The following is a 22,247-nucleotide window of genomic DNA, read 5'->3' as shown; positions in this document are numbered from 1 at the left end:
TCAGGCTGCATAATTTTGCCAAAATTTCTCGACCCCTTATCTCGGAAGGGGGTAGAGATATTTTATTGAAATTTGGCCAATATATTCTGGACCAAAACTGCTGAGATGTCACGAAATTTCAGCCCTCTACGGCTTTTCGAAAAAAATTATTGCAATTTAAAAAGGGAATAGTTACAATTGTACCTACTCAGCCGGACGAAGGTTGAATACGCTACTACATTGGTTCTGTTCCCACATATAGTGCTTATTATCCTCAGCACAACTCCTATTTACAATCACAGCGTTGTGCAGGTGTAAAATTTGTCCCTGGTGTCTTTAGACAGCGCATTGGTCTTGGTCATGGTGGAGAGGTTGGAGTGTGATTGAGGTGACAGCTGTCTTTTATACAGGTAACAGGTTTAAACAGGTGCAAATAAGGCTAGTTTCACACTTGCGTTCAGCGCATTCTGTCACTATGGAGACTAGCGCAGTCCGTTAACGCACTGCGCTATTCTCCATAGACTTGTATGGACGACGCACTGTAACGCAAGTGTCTGCGTTGCATCCGCTGGACGACGCAGCGTCGTTATTTTGACGCTGCGTCGGGCGGATGGAACGCAGCATGTAACGTTTTTCTGCGCTTGGCGGAGTGTCAAAAAAACGCAACCTGCAGGAATCCGTTAGGCGTCCGTTGTTTTTATAATGGACGCCTATGGTGGCGGATTCCGTTAGAATGCGTCATTTGACGGATTCCGTTAACGCAGCTGTCTTTACACAACTGCGCATGCTCAGATGTGTAAAGTCAAAGAAAAAAAACTACAACGGATTGCGTTATTTTGTACGATCTGTAGCATGCGTTGTGCCACTATATGCAACGCATCCGTTACATGCGTCACACAACGCAATGCTACGGCTCCCGTCCAACGCAAGTGTGAAACTAGCCTAATACAGGTAATGAGTGCAGGGTAGCAGAGGAGAGCTTCTTAAAGAAAAAATATGTCTGTGAGAGTCAGAATTGTTGCTGGTTGGTAGGTGATCAAATACTTACAAGTGCATCACAATAAATTAGAATATCATCAAAAGTTAATTTATTTCAGGAATTCAATACAAATAGGGAAAAGCACATATATTATATAGAGTCATTACAAACAGAGTGCTCTATTTCAAGTGTTTATTTCTGTTAATGTTGATATGGCTTACAGCCAATGAAAACCCAAAAGTCATTATCTCAGAAAATTAGAATATTATGTAAGACCAACTGAATAAATGACTTTAAACTCAGAAATGTTGGCGCCTACTGAAAAGTCTGTACAGTAAATGCCTCAATACTTGGTCAGAGCTGTTTTTGCATGAATTGCTGCATCAATGCGGCGCGGCATGGAGGCAATCAGCCTGTGGCACTGCTGAGGTGTTATGGAAGCCCAGATTGCTTTCATAGTAGCCTTCAGCTCATCTGCATTGTTGGGTCTGGTGTCTCTCATCTTCCTATTGACAATACTCCATAGATTCTCTATGCGGTTTAGGTCAGGTGAGTTTGCTGCCAACCAAGCATAGTGATACTGTGATTATTAAACCAGGTATTGGTACTTTTGGCAGTGTGGACAGGTTCCATGTCGTGCTGGAAAATGAAGTTTCCATCTCCAAAAAGCTTGTCAACAGAGGGAAGTATGAGGTGCTCTAAAATTTCCTGGTATACAGGTGCGCTGACTTAAGTCTTGATAAAACACAGTGGACCTACACCAGCAGATGACATGGCTTCCCAAATCACTGATTGTGGAGACTTCACACTAGACCTCAAGCAGCTTGGATTATGGTCTCTCCACTCTTCCTCCAGACTCTGGGACCTTGATTTCTAAATGAAATGCAAAATTTACTTTCATCTGAAAACAACACCTTGGAGCACTGAGCAACAGTCCAGTTCTTTTTCTCCTTGGCCCTGGTAAGACGCTTCTGGCATTGTCTATTGGTCATGAGTGGCTTGATACAAGGAATGTGACAGTTGTAGCCCATGTCCTGGATACCTCTGTGTGTGGTGGCACTTGAAGCACTGACTCCAGCAGCAGTCCACTGCTTGTGAATCCTCCCAAATTTTTGAATGGCCTTTTCTTAACAATCCTATCATGGTTGTGGTTATCCTGGTTGCTTGTGCACCTTTTTCTAACACACTTTTTCCTTCCACTCTCCATCAATATGCTTGCATACAGCACATTCTGAACAGCCAGCTTCTTTAGCAATGACCTTTTGTGGCTTACCCTCCTTGTGGAGTGTGTCAATGACTGCCTTCTGGACATCTGTGACGTCAGCAGTCTTCCCCATGATTGTGTAGCCTACTGAATCAAAGTAAGGAACCATTTTAAATGCTTAGGAAGCCTTTGCATGTGTTTTGTGGTAATTATTCTAAATTCTAATATTCTACATTTCAGTAGGCCAATATTTTTGAGTTTAAAATCATTTTTCAGTCGGTCTTAAATAATATTCTAATTTTCTGAGATAATGACTTTTGGGTTTTTATTGGCTGTAAGCTGTAATCATCAACATTAACAGAAATAAACACTTGAAATAGATCCCTCTGTGTTATGTATAATGACTCTATATAATATATGTGTTTCCCTTTTTGTATTGAATTACTGAAATCAATTAACTTTTTGATAATCTATTTTATTGAGATGCACTTGGATTTCATGCAATAAAATACAAATTAATTATTTATAAATCATACAATATGACTTTCTGGATTTTTTTTTGTCTGTCACAGTTCAAGTGTACATAGGATAAAAATTACAGACCTTGCCATTCTTTGTAGGTGGGAAAACTTGCTAAATCATCAGTGTATCAAATACTTATTTTCCCCACTGTAGATGTATTTGCATCATTGGGATCATTGCTTTGCAATACAGTGTACTGGACTTAGGGGTACTTTGCACACTACGACATCGCAAGCCGATAATAGCGATGCCGAGCGCGATAGTCCCCGCCCCCGTCGCAGCTGCGATATCTTGATAGCTGCCATAGCAAACATTATCGCTATGGCAGCTTCATGTGCACTTACCTGCCCTGCGACGTCGCTCTGGCCGGTGAACCGCCTCCTTCCTAAGGGGGCGGGTCGTGCGGCGTTACAGCGACGTCACACGGCAGGCGGCCAATAGAAGCGGAGGGGCGGAGATGAGCGGGACGTAAACATCCCGCCCACCTCCTTCCTTCCGCATTGGCGGCGGGACGCAGGTAGGAGATGTTCCTCGTTCCTGCGGCTTCACACACAGCGAAGTATGCTTCCGCAGGAACGAGGAACAACATCGTAACATCGGTCCTTCCGAAATTATGGAAATGACAGACGCTACACCGATCATACGATTTCGACGCTTTTGCGCTCGTTTATCGTAGTAAAAACGATTCACATACTCCGATGTCGACAGCGACGCCGGATGTGCGGTACTTTCGATTTGACCCCACCGACATCGCACCTGCGATGTCGTAGTGTGCAAAGTACCCCTTAGAGTAGCAAACGTATATGATTCAAATGGGTGCACATCTCCGATCACCGAACCACTGCTCTATCACATAGAATAAAAATAGAGACCGCACTCTAGAAAATATTTAAAAAAAAAAAAAAAAAGAAGGCATTACGAGCCAATATGCAGCAACATTTTTGCTCAAAAACTAAAAAGGCTCATTCATTATTTTTTTTAGAATTGTCACTATATAGGCTAATATTGTCAATTATTTTTCAAAATATTTTCTGGAATGCTGTCTATTTTTGGATTCTTTGTAATACATTCTGTAGGCTACATGGAAGTATAGGAGATGTACTTGACGTCTGTGCTCTTATGTTACATAGTTTCATAGGTTGAAGAAGGACAGGTCCATCAAGTTCCGCCTTTCTCCACCAGTTATACATTAACTGTTGCTAGATTGTTTATAACCTACAGTGACATTTGTTGTGAGAAAAGCATTCAGCCTTTTTATATATGCTGATATAGTGTCTGCCATTCCTCACTTTTGTGATCGGGCTTTCCACAGTTTAACTGCTCGAACTATAAAAAAAAAACAAAAAAAAACTCTTTTACGGTTTTGTTTTTTGTTTGTTTTTTTAAATCAGATAATTTTTATTAACAATCATTTTCAATTTTTATTAACAATCATTTTCAATTTTGTACAAAAATATTGACAATTCCTATAGTGATATAGAAAAATAAAATACAAAATTTTAATACAAACCCTAAGCTAAATTCACCTCCCTACTTTCTTCCAAATTTACTATGATATGAAATATAGTTGCTTTACCATCTTGTAACCTCAGCTGTGTGATGTCTAATATTATTATGGTATTGTCCAGTGCCTAGGACTATAAAGTTCAAACCAGAGGTTTACATACACCATCTAAAAAGACACATCTGCATGTTGTTCCCACTGTCTGATATGAAATCAGAATAAATCCTTCCCATTTTAGGTCAATTACGAACCAAAATTATTTATAATTGCCAAATGCCAGACTAATGAGAGAGAATGTTTTAAGGCATTTTGTTACTTTATGTAACGTCAAAAGTGTACATACACTAAGAGTACTATGCATTTAAACCATATGGAACAGCCCATATGATGATGTCATATCTTTGGAAGCTTCTGATAGGATTATTGGCAACTTCTAAGTTAAAGACACATTTGTGAATACACACCTGAGGCACTATGTTTATTTGTGTAGCATCATGGGAAAGTCAAAAGAAATCAGCCGAGATCTCACGAAGAAAATTGTGAACTTGCACAAGTCTGATCATCCGTGGGTGCAATACCAGATACCTGAAGGTGCCCCGTTGATTTGTCCAAACAATTATACGCAAGTACAAACAAGATGGGAATGTCCAGCCATCATATCGCTCAGGAAGGAGACTGGTTCTGTGTACCAGAGATAAACGTGTTTTGGTCAGACATGTGCATATAAACCCAAGAACAAAAGCAAAAGACCTTGTGAAGATGCTGGAGGAAGCTTGTAAACATTGTGTCATTATCCACAGTCAAATGAGTCCTGTATCAACTTGAGCTGGTGTTAGTGTTGGCCATAAATTTACTTTGATGCAATCTAGTCATGCATCCCTCTTAAACTGTCTGCAGTCCAAATTATGAGTCACTTGTGGTAGCATGCATACCACTCTCTTCCACACACACCAGAGACGTACTCGGATATGAATAGAAAGTAAGACTGATTTATTCCGGAAGTTGGATAAACATTTAAACGGAGTTATTGGCTAGGTGCCAAGAATACGTAACACGTCTCCTATTGGATAAAGTATAACAGCTTATTCTGTGATATACAATATACTGTAATGTGCTTGCTTCCTCATTTATATTAAGCAATGTCAGCATGATTCACTCATCACATGAATAGCCCAGACTGTCTGAGTCTTATGTCCAAATGCAGAACTAGGTGGGGTACACAGTCTGAAACAGCATCTTAAATCCTGGCTTTTGGATATCTTCATATATACTCCTAATAGTTCATAATCTTGTCCTTAACACTGGAAGGCCACTCTGCCAGGAAGAAACCATTACTCCAAAAGAAACATAAAAAATCCAGAATAATGTTTGCAAATGCACGCAGGAACAAAGACCTTAATTTTTGAAGAAATGTCCTGTGGTCTAACAAAACTAAAATTGAACTGTTTGGCCATAATGATCACCATTTCATTTGGAGGAAAAAGGGAGAAGCTTTTGAGACTAAGATCGTCATCCCAACTGTGAAACACGGGGGTGGCAGCACCATGTTGTGTGGTTGTTTTGCTGCAGGATTGACTGGTGCACTTCACAAAATAGATGGCATAATAAGGAAAGATTACGGTATGTGGTAATACTGAAGCAACATGTCAAAACATTAGCCAGGAACTTAAAGCTTGGGCGGAAATGGGTCTTCCAAATGGACAATGACCTGAAACATACTGCCAAACTGGTTACAAAGTGGCTTAAGGATAACAAAGTCAATATTTTGGAGTGGCCATCACAAAGCCCTGGTCTCAATCCTATTGAAAATTTATGGGCAAAGCTGAAAAGGTAGGTGCGAGCAAGGCGACCTACAAACATGGCTGAGCTACACCAGTTCTGTCAGGAAGAATGGGCCCAAATTCTGGATATCCAAAACGTTTCACCCAAGTCATACAGTTTAAGTGCAATGATACCAAATACTAATGAAATGTATGTAAACTTTTGACTTTTCAGAAATTAGTAAAAATAATTTAACCCCTTAACGACCCATGACGTACTAGATACGTCATGGATCGTGTGCCGGTAAGCCCCGCCCCCTGCCGCCGGCAGGCGGCGGCGAGACGCGCACATATCAGCTGTTATCAACAGCTGATATGTGTGCCTGCTAGCCGCGGGTGGAATCGCTTCCACCCGCGGCCATTAACCCGTTACATTTCGCTGCCAAAGTCTTGGCAGCGATATGTATATGGGCGCCGCCATGACAGTGACTTACCCTGCACCCACCGGAAGTCACGTGACATGATCACGTGACTTTCGGCGGTTGCCATGGTAGCACAGGGTCATGTGATGACGCCTGTAGCTAACATGAGTCACTTCCTCTCAATGCCGGAATACAGCCGGCATTGAAAGTGAAGCAGCAAATCTGCAGTTCTCAGCTCTGTAGCTGAGATCTGCAAATAGTGCAGAGCGATCGGATTGCTGATCGCAATAGCCCCCTAGGGGGACTAGTAAAATAAAAAAAAAAAGTAAAAAAAAAGTAAAAAAAAATTAAAAAAAAATAAAAAACCTAAAAGTTCAAATCACCCCCTTTTCACCCCATTGAAAATTAAAGGGTTAAAAAAATAAAAAATACACACATATTTGGTATCGCCGCGTTCAGAAATGCCCGATCTATCAAAACATAAAATCAATGAATCTGATCAGTAAACGGCGTAGCGGCAAAAAAATTCCAAACGCCAAAATTACGTTTTTTGGTCGCCGCAAATTTTGCGCAAAATGCAATAACAGGCGATCAAAACGTAGCATCTGCGCAAAAATGGTACCGTTAAGAACGTCAGGTCGAGACGCAAAAAATAAGCCATCACTGAGGCTCAGATCCTGAAAAATGAGAACGCTACGGGTTTTGGAAAATGGCGCAAAACGTGCGCCACGTTTTTTGGACAAGCTTGTGAATTTTTTTTAACCCCTTAGATACAAGTAAACCTATACATGTTTGGTGTCTACAAACTCGCACCGACCTGAGGCATCATACCCACACATCAGTTTTACCATATAGTGAACACGGTGAATAAAATATCCCAAAAACTATTGTACAATCCCACTTTTTTTGCAATTTTTCCGCACTTGGAATTTTTTTGCCGTTTTCCAGTTCACTATATGGTAAAACTTATGGTTTCATTTAAAAGTACAACTCGTCCCGCAAAAAACAAACCCTCATATGGCAAGATTGATGGAAAAATAAAAAAGTTACGCCTCTCGGAAGAAGGGGAGCAAAAAACAAAAACGCAAAAACGGAAAGTGCCCGGGGGCTGAAGGGGTTAAAACATTGTCTCGCTCTCATTTTTCTGGCATTTGGCAAATATAAATAATTTTGGTTCCTAATTGACCTAAAACGGGAAAGGTTTAGTCTGATTTCAGGTCAGATAGTGAGAAAAACCTGCAGATGTGTCTTTTGAAATAGTGTGTGTAGACTTCTGGTTTCAACTGTACCTGTTCAATTCCAACATGTGTTGAACTGTAATGGCTCTTGTTCATAGAAGAGTCTGTAGGTTAATACCAATAGATATAAGCCACTGCCAAGCAGGTTCATATTTAACTTGTGAAAAACTTAACATCTGGCTCTTGTTCAAACCTCTTCATTTTAACACACTAGAGAAGGTTTATTAGCACCAGCACATCATACAAAACACATGCCAGTCTTTTCAGTAGTGCAGTGTGCTACAGATTCATCAACATGGCACATTCCACTTTTTCACTTCATTTATAAATGAGTTGTGCATGCAGCAAATCTGAAGCTTTGATCACAAGAGTTAAAGGGAATTTGTCAGCAGATTTTTGCTATTCAATCTGAAAGCGGTATAATATCGGGAAAGACATCCTAATCCCAGGGATTTGTGCCTTATGCAGCTGTGTGCTGTAGTTTTAATACAATTAGTGTTTTTCAGCAGGAGATTATCACTATCGGACTATGTCTAAAGGTGGTGTCACACATAGCGACAGCGACGTCGCTGCTAAGTCACCATTTTCTGTGACGTAGCAGCGACGTCCCATCGCTGTCGCTGTGTGTGACATCCAGCAACGACCTGGCCCCTGCTGTGAGGTCGCCGGTCGTTGCTGAATGTCCTGCTTCATTTTTTGGACGTTGCTCTCCCGCTGTGAAGCACACATCGCTGTGTGTGACAGCGAGAGAGCGACGAACTGAAGCGAGCAGGGAGCCGGCGTCTGGCAGCCTGCGGTAAGCTGTAACCACGGTAAACATTGGGTAACCAAGAAGCCCTTTCCTTGGTTACCCGATATTTACCTTAGTTACGCTTCCACGCGTCACTGCTGGCTGGGGGCTGGTCACTGGTGAGATCTGCCTGTTTGACAGCTCACCAGTGACCATGTAACGACGCAGCAGCGATCCTAATAAGGTCAGATCGCTGGTCGTGATCGCTGCTGCGTCGCTATATGTGACACCACCATTACATGCAAACCAATCCAGCTAATCTGTGTAACCACACTCCCACCACTGATTGGCAGCTTGCCGACTGCACACAGTACACAGAAAGCAGTCAATCAGTTGTGGGGGTGGGGTTATACACAGCTCAGCATTTTGAGTACTGCTACTGTACATATTGTAAGGTTGGACCCCGCAACCTGGGGGTTCAACTTGCTTGCAGCGGGGTGAGGTAGCTTCAGCAACACATTTACAATCTCTTAATAAAAATTCCAGCAGTTTATTTAAAACACTCCCAGCATAAACTGCTCTTAAACATAAACAATCCAAGTACCGTGGGCATCCAGTCCATTACAAGTCCATAGTGGAAGTTTAGCAACTTTCCCCACTCTCTGGCACTTGCCAGCAAACACCTCTAGCCGAGGTTCCTTCCAGCACCCAGGTCCCTCTGCAGACCCTTGTCTGTCTCTCCTCCAGGAGTGGTTCAGGCCTGCAGCCTGGCTGCACTCACTTCAGACTCAATTCCAGAATCCTGTGTTCAGCCTCCACACAGGCTGATACATCCAGAGCTCCCTGCTCTGCTCTCACACTCTGCAGAACACACACAGTCTCCTAAATCAGAGTGGACACACCCACAGGTGGAGGTCTGTGATTCTCCAGACCTGCACAGCACACAGGCATTATTAAAGGGAACCTGACCCTTATATGCAGAAACAAGCCTTTGTGTAACTACAAGTCCCATAGCAACCTCTTCAGTTTAATATCGCAGCGACCTTCTCCACTGCGACATATAGCGACCATTTACCACATTGGTGGTCGCTACCTCACAATATACATCAGAGAAAACAGGATTCTATCAAAGCTAAAACAAGCAGTCCAGTAAGTAATACATTGATGGAATAAAGCTATCTGCCCATACATCTCTCAGCTCTGGTACTCCGCTATTTACACTCTGATATCATTTAAGCTATGTTGTCTACTTTCGTTTGCAGGTACAGGCGAGTGTATAAGGTTCAAAATGATGTATGCTCCAGAGAGATCTGTGAAGGCACCACCAGAGGCCGACCAAGTGAGTAAAATGTAAACTGTAATAATTTCTGCCATATGCTCATCAGGCTCTTGTTGTTTTTACTGTTGTAGGTTATACATTTGTGTTACTGAAAAAACGCAATTCATAGGATGACAAATGTCTTGCTGTTGAAAAAAAAACCCCAAAGAAATGGCCATCATCTATCATGCTGTTTATTTTTTTAAGGCTTAATTTTCCATTTTTTTTAAGACAATGAAAATATTAATAATAGCAACCATTAAAAACAGTAAATATAAATGTCCACTGAAGTCAGTTCAATGTCTGACTTTAAATCTAATATATAAAGCTGAGTGTATGTGTGTGTGTATGTCCGCTAAAGGAATCCGCACCGTCGCATTTACAATCACAAAATTTTGCACAGACACTCCATGTGACTCAGGGAACGTCATAGACTATGTTTTGACAGGAAAATTTAACCCCGCGCTTTACAGTTACTCTTCAACAAACCTGCCTCCATTAAAGTCAATGGAGCTAAAAGCTATAGGTTATTAATAGCAGCTGTGAGTGGTTCCTCAAGGAACGAAAGACATTCATAGTATAAGAAGCTTATGTGTGAGGTAGTAAGATGTCGGTAGAGAAACAGAGAGAGACAGACAGACATAGGCACAGACAGAGTAAGAGACAGAGACAGGAAAAGAGAGACAGAGACAGGAAAAGAGAGACAGAGACAGGAAAAGAAAGACAGACAGGAAAAGAGAGACAGACAGGAAAAGAGAGACAGACAGGAAAAGAGAGACAGACAGGAAAAGAGACAGGGAAAGAGACAGAGACAGGGAAAGAGACAGAGACAGAGAAAGAGACAGAGACAGGGAAAGAGACAGAGACAGGGAAAGAGACAGAGACAGGGAAAGAGACAGAGACAGGGAAAGAGACAGAGACAGGGAAAGAGACAGAGACAGGGAAAGAGACAGAGACAGGGAAAGAGACAGAGACAGGGAAAGAGACAGAGACAAGGAAAGAGACAGAGACAGGGAAAAAGACAGGAAAAGAGACAGACCTGGAACAAGACAGACCTCGAACAATGTAACGAGTAACTCGAATGCCGTACTATTTGTGTGAGTGAATGCGGCATTCGGGTTACTCGTTACTTTGCGAGTTTTTCCCCAATGACTTGCATTGCACACGCTATTTGGAATAAATACGTGAGAATTAGGCAGTACTCATTATTACATAGTTACCTAGTTACTAAGGTTGAAAAAAGACCTAGGTCCATCTAGTTCAACCTTCCTCCACCAGTTCTACATTTGGTCACAAAGTCATTTATAACCAACAATGTTGTGTGTAGTGAGGAAATCATCCAGCCCTTTTTTGAAAGCTGTTATAGTATCTGCCATTACTACCTCTTGTGGTAGGGCATTCCACAGTCTGACTGCTCTAACTGTAAAGAACCATTTCCTATTTAGCTGTCGGAATCGCTTTTCTTCCACTCGCAGTGAGTGCCCCCTGGTCCTTAGTATTGTCTTTGGAAGAAATAAGTCACGTGCCAGTCCTTTATATTGACCACACATGTATTTATACATATAAATGAGATCTCCTCTGAGACGTCTTTTTTCTAAGCTAAACATATCTAACTTTTTCAACCTGTCATCATATGGGAGGCTTCCATCCCTTGTAGTAGTCTAGTTGCCTGCCTTTGAACTGACTAACTTCTGAATGTCCTTTTTAAAATGTGGAGCCCAAAACTGAATCCCATATTCCAGATGTGGCCTTACAAGTGATTTATAGAGGGGTAATAATACGTTGGGATCACGGGATCTAATCTCTCTTTTTATACACCCTAGAATCTTGTTTGCTTTTGCAGCTGCTGCTTGACATTGAGTGCTGCTGCTCAGCTTATTTGTAATGAGAATACCCAAGTCCTTCTCCTGTTCTGTAGTCCCGAGTTTACTTCCATTTAATGTATACGCAGTATGAGTATAGCGAGTACAAATAAGTACTCACTCAACTCTAGTGAGCTCTACAGTGCTCGGTAGTCGTAATGATGAGCGCACACTACAATGCGTGAGTGCTCTTTACTCGAGTTGAGCAGGTCAGACATTTTTGACAGGTTCAACTCGAGTAACTTGTATAATGGAAGTCAATGATTTGGGCAGTTCGGTCCTCCGCACACATACAGCCACCCATAAAAAGAGAATTGCCATTCAGAGACAACAAGTGGCTCTCAATGGGGTGCCTGTTCACATCATTCAGTGAAGCAAGCCTGGGTTTTGTGTTTGATGTTTCACGAACAACACATCCAAGCCCCCTCGATGCTCGGCCGAGCACCACAAGTACCCAACTACTGTGATACTCGATAAAGTACCAAGCAGTACAGAGCACGCTCGTTCATCATTAGTCACTACAAGAGATGGGAAAGCACTAAAATGCTTGCTACTCGATTCGAGCTGGCCAGATGCTTGGACGAGCTTGACGTGAGTAAGGCTATGTGCGCACGTTGCGTACTAGCCCTGCAGATATTTCTGCAGCGATCTGAAGAGCACATGTGCGCTTTAGATCGCTGCAGAAATGTCCGTAGTGAGCGCCGATTCCATGCGCTCTGCCTGCAGCTCCTCCCATAGACAGAGCAGGAGCTGCCGGCAAAGCGCAGGAAAGAAGTGACATGTCACTTCTTTTTGCGCAGCGCTTCGGCAGTAGCCGAAGCGCTGCGCTCTGAGACGCCACGTGCGCACGGCCCCTGCACAATCTCCATAGACTGTGCAGGGGACGCAGGACGCATGCAGTTACGCTGCGCTGCAAAGCGCAGCGTAACTGCATGAATTTACGCAACGTGTGCACATAGCCTAACACTAGCATTATGGCATTATAGCATTATTAGCACAATAGTAGCATTATGGAAAGTTAATTATTGGGCAGTTTGGGTTTCCATCCACATACAGTCAGAGATAAACACAGCATTCCCAGCAGGGGGAAGGTTTTTTCTTTTTGTTACACTACGCTTGAGAAAGTTGTTTTATTCCCCGGGAGAGTCATTCAGAGACTCCGACTGTTTCTCCCCGGCCCTGGGGTACTTGAACGCATCATGCAGTGAACAAGCCTGTGCATTGTGGTGGTTGTTTCATGGGTGAAATATCTAAGCACCCGCAATACTCAGCCATACTCAGCGAGTACCCATGCTAATCCTTGATCAAGTAATGAGCAGTGCAGAGCACGTTTGCCCATCACTAGTCATAACCCCATTATATGCCTGTAGAGAATATAGCTGTTTCAGTCATGCCCGCATAGAGAAGAAAATCTTCATCTGCAAATATATTGAGGCGTAAAAGTACATGGGCGTTTTCTTGTTGACCTCGCTGCTGTTGCTGGAAAAGTAGTTGTTCCACGCTTTGGTGGTATTTAATATGCACTTAAGAAAAGCACCAGAAAAATGAACAAAACATTGGAGCAAAGTCCCTATATTGGGCTTAACCCAATAGCGATACAAAAGAATAATGGTGAGAAAAATATTGCAGAAAAAGGGTATGTATAATTATATATACACACACACACACACACACTGTATATATATATATATATATATATATATATATTTTTTATTATAAATATAATATAAATATAAATATATATACACGCAAAATCGTGTCAGATTAGTAAAAGAACTGCTCATGTAATAATATATAATGACCACTAGATGCCCTTAAATTACATCTAAATCTCAAAGTTGTGTGAAAACCCCCAGCATGGAAAAAACCTCTTAAAAGCTATAGACAAGTTAGGATAAATATCCAAAAATAATTACTCATGTGATACTATATTGCTGCTTGCTTCCATAGTAGCTTTTTTATTCATGTCAAGTACAACTTTTTTTTTTTTTTAAATAGACAACATACAGAGATCAGTGCAATAGTGTGGGGTATACATAGACAAAGAAGGAAGTTCAGTATTCAAAGACCCCCTACTGGGCATGAATGAAGAGGTGTGCTATACATAAGCAACAATGAGGACATAGAATATAAAGGAAAAAAAATCGATAAAAAGCATATATGCATAAAAACAAGATATATAATTTTTCCGGGCACTATAATGAAAACACAAAAAGCACAATATATGTAAAATTGATAAAGGACAAACCCCCCATGAGGGGTGCTTGATTCATAAATGCCATTGTGAAAAAAAATAAAATAAGACAGTGCTTGAATTTCTATGAGTGACGGAATCGATTATGAAGAGATGGCATCAGAACAAATCACTGATGCTCTAGTGATAAAACAAAATGAAAAAATAATAATTCTAGAAATAATGGGAGCATCAACCCCACAAGTATTACCCCAATTGCCACCGCATTAGGGTAATCAGGAAGAGCTGGGTAAAGTGCCAGAATTTGCTCATCTAATGGTTGTGTTATGTCTGGGGTGGATGTAGGCTATTTTTAGGCTGGGAAGGCCAAATAACCATGGGCCTTCCCAGCCTGATAATACCAGCCCCCAGGTGTCTGCTATACCTTGGATGGTCATGAAAAATGGAGTGGACCCCATAGCAAAAATAGGGTTGCAGCCCGCAGCTGCTGCTTTACCTGTGCTGGTTGTCAAGAATAAGGGAGGGAGCATGACTTTATTTTTTTCCCTTTTAATTATTTATTTAATTGACTAAATAACTGTACAAGCTATATAGCTATCTAACTATCTTTGCACATCTTTTCCACAAAAAAAGCAAAACATTTATTACAGTGTCATGTGTTTTTTTGCGGACCTGTCTCCGTGTGGTTCACACATGGTAAACATGGTTCCTGTGAAAATACAGAAGTCTGAAGATCCCCATTATTTCTAATTAGTATGCGTGCGAACATGTCACTGGTAAGTGTGAAGGAGGCCAAATGGTGGTGTCACACATAGCGACGCAGCAGCGATCACAACCAGTGATCTGACCTTATCAGGATCGCTGCTGCGTCGTTACATGGTCGCTGGTGAGCTGTCAAACAGGCAGCTCTCACCAGTGACCAGCCCCCAGCCAGCAGCGATGCGTGGGAGCGTAACTAAGGTAAATATCGGGTAACCAAGGAAAGCACTTCTCTTGGTTACCCGATATTTACCTTAGTTACTAGCGTCCGCCGCTCTCACGCTGCCTGTGCCGGCTCCCTGTTCCCTGCACTCCTAGCCAGAGTACACATCGGGTTAATTACCCGATGTGTACTCCAGCTACGTGAGCAGGGAGACGGCACTGGCAGCATGAGAGCGGCGGTGCTAGTAACTAATGTAAATATCGGGTAACCAAGGAAAGGGCTTCTTGGTTACTCGATGTTTACCGTGGTTACAGCTTACTGCAGGCTGCCAGACGCCGGCTCCCTGCTCCCTGCTCGATTCAGTTCGTCGCTCTCTCGCTCTTACACACAGCGATGTGTGCTTCACAGCGGGAGAGCAACGTCCAAAAAATGAAGCAGGACATTCAGCAACGACCGGCGACCTCAAAGCAGGGGCCAGGTCGTTGCTGGATGTCACACACAGCGACAGCGACGGGACGTCGCTGCTACGTCACAGAAAATGGTGACTTTGCAGCGACGTCGTTGTTGACGTCGCTATGTGTGACACCACCTTAAGGGAAAAGGTTGTGACACATCCAAGTTAGTTCAAATCGTGTAGTAGTTGAACGCAAGTGCAAAAATTGGGACCAAACTTGAGTTACGATAGTAGTGAATGAAAATATTACCAATCGACAAAGTTAAAAGCTTTACATACATCCAAGAACGTAACAAAACCGGGAGAGAGATAATCACTTGCAGCTGCTGTATTAGGCCCTGTGTGCACGCTGCGGATTTTACCGCGGAATTGCCTCGTATTTCTCTGAAGGAATGCTGCAGAAAATGTTTATAACCTTTCTGCATACATTCCCCAGCAAAACCTATGGGGATTAAAAAATGCTGTGTGCACACTTCGTTTTTTTTTTTTGTCCCTGCGTCTTTTGCCGCGGAATTTCCGCTGCAGAATTAACGTGTATGTCACTTCTTTTCCACAGGTACCTGCGGTTTTTGCCATAGATAATGTTAAAAAAAACTGCATGGAACAACCTGCGGCAAAACGGCGGCAAACCGCGGTGCGCACAGGGCCTTAAAGGGGTTGTCTGGTCTAAATCCACAAGTCTGGAGTCATTGTATGTGACTGCAGACTTATGAATCCTCACATCGTACGCACTCTGTTCTATGAGGATTTGCCGATTTCAGAACCAGGAATGGCCGTTACGTGGCCGTGACTACGCGATATGCAGACTCCCAGCTGAATCTGTCTAGACAGGAGTGGCCTTGCTCATGGAAAGTGTATTCAGGGATGCCGTGCCCCTCTAGTCGGATCACATAGTCTTGGCTACGTGACCGCCGTTCCCAGCTCAGTTTCGATAGTCACATAGTGTGATTGCAGACTTATGGATTTGGACCGGATAACCCTTTTAAGAATAACTGTTGAATGATGATGTCTATCTCTTTACCTGAAATTAATGCAATTTGGTCAGGATGTATTAATGATGGATGACCGTACCTGACTTAATTTTAAGGCATATCATGTTTTTAGGTCGAAGATTCTATGTTGATTACATTTTTAATATCTCTTCAAACTGGTCAAAGAAGGAAATGATAAAGCTGCAAATCCCCAGGACAGAGAAATAATAACATTCAAAGTTTTTTTTACATCAGTTTTCTGGCGTAAACACTTTGATGAATCGGGATTTTGTATTTAAAGAAAACAAAAAATTGCTCAGACGGTGATCATAGAAAACCTCCCGTTACTTTGAGTGAAGTGGGAACAACTTCTCTAATAAAACTATAAGCATGAATTCATGTGGCTTACAGTACAGGAGATCACTCAAATTACATTTTTTATTTTGTTTTAGAAAAGAGAGTCCCAAGCAAACCTTGAAGATCAGATCTGGTAAGTCACTGGAGCTCGACAGCCATTATTTAAAGGGAACCAACCACCAGGATTTTACTATATGAAGTAAAGGTAGTTCCATACTGGAAGTAGGATGCTGAATCCAAGCATAACTTTTATGGAAAGATCGGACACTGAAATATCTGTAATTAAGTATCTGATCTTTCAACAAAAGGCATGCCTGGATTCAGCATCGTAGTGCCTGTATGGCACTGCCTTTACTTCATATAGCAAAATCCTGGTGGTTGGTTTTTTGTCAAGAGGTGGTGCACCTGAGTATACTAGAAGAAAATCTGACAAACACAACTTCACTTTGTCCCGCTCACCTGCTTGCTGCCAGAGATTGCTTATCCAGGACTGTGCACGGAAAGGAAGGTAGCAGAACTCATTTCATATGTATAGAAAAAATTCCAGCACCAAGTCCATAGGAAATCTTCATTAAAAATTCATCTTTTAATTATCAAAACTTATAAAAATCCATGTTAGCAATTGCCCCAACAGAGGACGCGTTTCGAACGACAAAGTTCTTTACTGTTGATTAGAGACGGATTAAGAACTTTGTCGTTCGAAACGCGTCCTCTGTTGGGGCAATTGCTAACATGGATTTTTATAAGTTTTGATAATTAAAAGATGAATTTTTAATGAAGATTTCCTATGGACTTGGTGCTAGAAGAAAATCTGGTCCACGATGACTCCAGTCATAATCTCATACTTGAGATTATGCCCAATTACTGCAAAATAATAATTTTTTTTAAACTGAGGTCTGTTTGTAAGTTTTTGTCTTCTAGTATATTCACATGTAGCAGTAGCAGTGTGTCCCATTCATGTTTTTAATGAAAATACTATCACACATAAAAACTGGAAAAAATAAACAGTGAGATGCAATTTCTCTCTAAAGGGAATCTGTGAGTAGGTATTTGCTACCTCATCTGACAGCAGTATAATGTAGGCAAGGAGATTCTGAATCCAGCGGTGTATCACATAGATTACTGGTTACAGCCGTTCTCATATAATCAAAGAATTAAGATTTAAGCATGTAGCAGAGCTAGGAGCTGCCTCTGCCCACACCAGGCTCTCAATAGAGAGTGTGCATTGACTATGAGGTGTCAATCACAGCAGGAGGAGTGTCGGACTGCCAGTAGCCAGCTAGACCTAGCAATGGTAATCACAGAATAATAAAGCCATTAATTTTAGTAAAGAATTGTACATACACACAGAAAAAAGAGGCATGCTGTCCTCAGCGTACATAGTAAAAACCTACTGACCGATTCCCTTTAAAGATTTTGTCCAGGAGTTCAAGATCCATGGATAGGTCATCAATGGTTGACCCAGCCCCCCCCCCCCACTGCTCACCTGTTCCTGTGTGCCACCGCTGGCCAGAACTACTCAGTTGCAGAACTGCACAGCACAGCTCCATCAACAGAATAGCGGACATAGCCAGGTACTGCCCCAATTGATTTGAAGAGGGGGTGCTTATGCAGCATCTGGCCGTGGTCACTATATAGTTGATGGAGTTGTGCTGTGAAGCTCTGCAACTAAGTAGTTACGGCCAGCAACACTGAGAACGGCTGATCGGCAGGGGTGCTGGGTGTCGCACATCTACCGATCAGACATTGATTATCTATCCTGAGGATAGGTCATCACAGTTAAAAGAATTTGTCACCAGGTTTTTGTCACCTAATCTGAGACCAGCAAAATGTAGGGGCAGGGATCCTGATTCCAGCGGTGTTTCACTTACTGCTCTGGTTAGTGTAGTTTTGATAAAATCACTGTATAATCAGCAGTAGATTATCATTGGAGGACTACTTGGCGTGCTGCAGGTAGTCCAGTATATTCATAAGCTCTTTATAACTGCAGCAGAGAAAACATTGATTTTATCAAAATGACAGCAAACAGCCCAGTAAGTGACACATCGCTGGAATCAGGATCTCTGTCTCTACATTATGCTGCTCTCAGATGGGGTAGCAAAAACCTGGTGACAGATTCCCTTTAAAGTCCTGGACAACCCCTTTTAACCATTGATTGAGGTTTGTGGGAAGTCGACTATTCTGTACTGCATTTAAACATAACCTTTTATATATTATATATATTTTTTTCTTTGTTTAAAAGGTGTAATCTGGCTCTACTAACCTCCTGTGTGAAAGTGAGCAGCAACGGGTTAAAGCTTTAGGCTATGTTTACACACTGCATCTTTTACTGCATTGTTGGTGCATTTTTTAGGTCACAAAGATGCACGTAACTGCATGCATTTCCTTCCCCCAGCAAAGTCTATGAGATTTCTATTTTGCTGTCCAGACTGTGCATCTTTTTTTGGCTGTGTTTTTGAAGATGCAGCATGTGAATTCATTTTGCGTTTTTTTTCCAGCGTTTTTGCACCCTTCCAGTCCATAGATTTGACTTAAAAAACGAATTGGGAAAATGCGGTAAAAACGCAGAAAAAAAAACGCATGCGGTTTTTGGGACAAAAACGCTGCATCTTTGTGGTGAAAAAAAAAGATGCAATGTGTGAACATAGGCTTAAGTAGAATATTTTTCTGCTTATTTTTTACACCAATGCATTAGATTTTTTTCACTGCAAAGTATTACAGCAGGAAAAGACAATGAAATGTAAACTGTAAATTCAGCTGTATGATTATACGTGGCTATAAGAGTTTACTCAAGGTCATGGTTACATTGAAAAGTGGACAATTTACTGTTTATCAAAAATCCTTCATTTTCCACAACTTATGATTTTTAGTTCTATTGTTTACAGCTCATTGCCATGGTTACCAGCCACCATACAGTCTCAGAATGGTGGGGTACCTCAGTAAGGAGCGAGCAGCGCTAGCTGGTTCTACGCTTTACAGCCTGCCCATACCGCTCTGAAGCTGGCTGGATCCGATCTAAGGTCTCCTTGCCCTTCTCCTAGATGGAAAGCAACCTCTACTATTTGCATGAGAGAGTGCTTAATTTGGGCCAGTGGCACGGCCATGCTGCCTTCCCAAGATAACAAGAATTGTTTAATATGGCTGCATTATATTGACTGTATTGCGTTCACAACGTGGCACGTTCAATTTGTTGACTGTGTCGCACAAACGATTATTTCCCGTCACACGTACTTACCCGTCCATACGACCTCGATGTGGGCGGCGAACGTCCACTTCCTGGAGTGGGAGGGACGTTTGGCGTCACAGCGACGTCACGCGGCAGCCGGCCAATAGAAGCGGAGGGGCGGAGATGAGCGGGACGTAAACAATCCCGCCCACCTCCTTTCTTCCGGATTGTGGGCCCGGAGCTGCGGGAGGCTGGTGAGATCTGTTCATCGTTCCCAGGGTGTCACACACTGCAATGTAACTTACGATACCGGATGTGCGTCACTTACCACGTGAACCCGCCGACACATCGTAAGATACATTGCAGCGTGTAAAGCGAGCTTTAGTCTACAATGCTTTGACTTGTCAAAATCATCACACAGAGTCTCAATTACTATGAAGAGAATTATAATAGTTATATATATATGTACACATATACACATACGTGTATACATATAATCCCCCATACTGTATATATAATGACTGTTCTTCATCTTTTCACAGACACAGAAACACTAGCCACTGCTTGGGGATGGATCCATAAATCACATGGCCCCATGTGAGGCACTGAGCTCGTCTGCCCCTCTCCCCAACTTCATGGGACCCTGCAACTTCTGTCAGTTTGTAAAGGCACAGCTGGCATCGGCCATGTAATTCCGTCACAGAGTGACCAAAGGAGAAACTCTACCACTGGCCTCCTCCACTGAGGTCCATTGGGGTCGCATTCCTTTTTCTATTAAGCCAAAGATCTGCGAGACCATTTTTCCCTCTGCCTACAGTGACGTTTGGACTGTCTAATACGTGGACAGGCAGAGCACCAGAATGCCACCTCTGCTACCAATCTCAAAGAAATCACTCAGATCATCTCATCACAACTCATGACTCAAGCTGGCCCAGTGCTGGCCCCAATATTGGAAAATGTAGCACAAGAGTCCTCATCCGTGTCAGTTTTATTAGCTCCAATGCTTGAATGACCTGCAGATTTTTACGCTGTCATGCTCCTATGAACTGGCACAGGCAAAACAGATTAGTACGTGGGAGATAAAGAAACAAACCTCTCTAATTTGATGACCACAGATACGTCTCAGCTGCTGTTTCGTCACTGCATCTGCAAGAAGAGTTTGAAATGGTAAAATTTATCAATTATTATGTAGCTTAGAGATGGATAGGAAAGCGCCAGCCAAATCAAAAAGCTCGTTAAGCAATTTCTCAGTCTTTTTATTTTTGTTTTGTTTTTTTAACTTTGAGACTCTAAAGCATCTTGTGTATGTGGGCTGTCCCACCAGTCTATGCGTCAGGACAAGATGGGTGCAGAACAGTTTATTTCAGGATTATAGAGCCTTACCTGGAAACGACCACGTCCCGCAGCAGTAATCAGAGCACCGTGTACATAACATGTTACCAGCTCAGGCGGCAGCAGTCAGGCCGGACCTCCAGGTGAGGGATCGACAGCTGTCAGCGCTGCACCAAAGAAGATTGGGCTCTATAGTGCGTGTTACGTTTTGCAGTCAGACCAGGCGCTTTTGTGTTTTTATTTTGTTTTTATAATAAAACATTTTTTAAAAAAAATTGCATGTGTTCTGTTATTAATCAAGTGAGCTTATCCTACCTGTTGATTTTTTTTTATAAGCAGTTGCTGACTAGAGAACGTTTGTGGTGTTCTTGATTAATCAGCTTTTACTCTACAAAATAAAGTCTGCATTTGTATTTACATAGAATGCAACAGTTAAAGAGATCAAAACAGAAACGATTGTGCACATATGTCAAACCTGATACTGATTTGACAAACGTTTGTGCACATATCAGATTTTTTCAGTATGCAAAGCAACATGCTCTAATGTTCTTTCCTCATTTGAAGAAAACTAATGATTTTATAATATTGCAATCTATAGAACATGGATGCAAAAGTATTGTCATACAATTGCATCCATATTTACAGCCATTTGTTTCACGTTTCATTTTTCAGTCGAGTTACATGACCTAACAATCCTTTCTAAAGGTGCGCTTACACGGACCCACCAGCGCCACTATAGGGCCGCCGATCGGCTGTCTTTTGACAGGCAGACCAAACCCACATACTTGCTTTAATCCCTTAAGGACCCAGCCATATTTGACATTGGAGCCTCATTCTCCAAATCTGACCAGTGTCACTTTATGTAGTAATAATTTTGGAACCCTTCAACATATCCCAGTGATTCTGAAACTGTTTTTTGTTACACATTGTATTTCATGGTATTCGTAAATTTGGGGTTGATAATATTTGTTAGTTATGAAAATATAAAAATGTCAAAAAATTTTTGAGAATCACACAATTGTTAATCCTTGAATTAATATGCGGTTAAACCAGATAAGTATACCACACAAAATACGTTAGTTAATAACATTTTCCACATGTCTACTTTTACATCAGTACATAGTTACATAAGTTGAAAAAAGACCTAGGTCCATCCAGTTCAACCTTCCTCCACCAATTATACATTTTGTTCCTAAGTCACTTATAACCAACAATGTTGTGTGTACTGAAGAAATCATCCAGCCCTGATATAAAAGCTGTTATAGTATCTGCCATTACTACCTCTTGTGGTAGGGCATTCCACAGTCTGACTGCTATAACTGTAAAGTACCTT

The 22,247-nt window shown here is 41.9% G+C and overlaps 1 protein-coding gene across 2 annotated transcripts in view; it reads left to right on the top strand.

The window, feature by feature from the left end:
- The window catches only part of SNED1 (sushi, nidogen and EGF like domains 1), a 347,445-nt gene extending 326,309 nt beyond the window's left edge, over positions 1–21,136 (top strand). For both annotated transcript variants that reach the window (XM_075340866.1, XM_075340865.1), the window contains 3 exons: positions 9,601–9,677; positions 16,512–16,549; positions 20,125–21,136. In XM_075340866.1, the coding sequence (XP_075196981.1) occupies positions 9,601–9,677; positions 16,512–16,537 (103 nt within the window). In that variant the 3' untranslated portion in view covers positions 16,538–16,549; positions 20,125–21,136. The remainder of the gene's footprint in view (positions 1–9,600; positions 9,678–16,511; positions 16,550–20,124) is intronic.
- Positions 21,137–22,247: the final 1,111 nt, after the last annotated feature.

This window comes from Anomaloglossus baeobatrachus, chromosome 3 (assembly GCF_048569485.1).
Source record: "Anomaloglossus baeobatrachus isolate aAnoBae1 chromosome 3, aAnoBae1.hap1, whole genome shotgun sequence".
NCBI classification, from domain to species: Eukaryota; Metazoa; Chordata; class Amphibia; order Anura; family Aromobatidae; genus Anomaloglossus; species Anomaloglossus baeobatrachus.
Note: the sequence above shows the minus strand (reverse complement) of the source record. Positions and strands in the feature narration are given on the sequence as shown.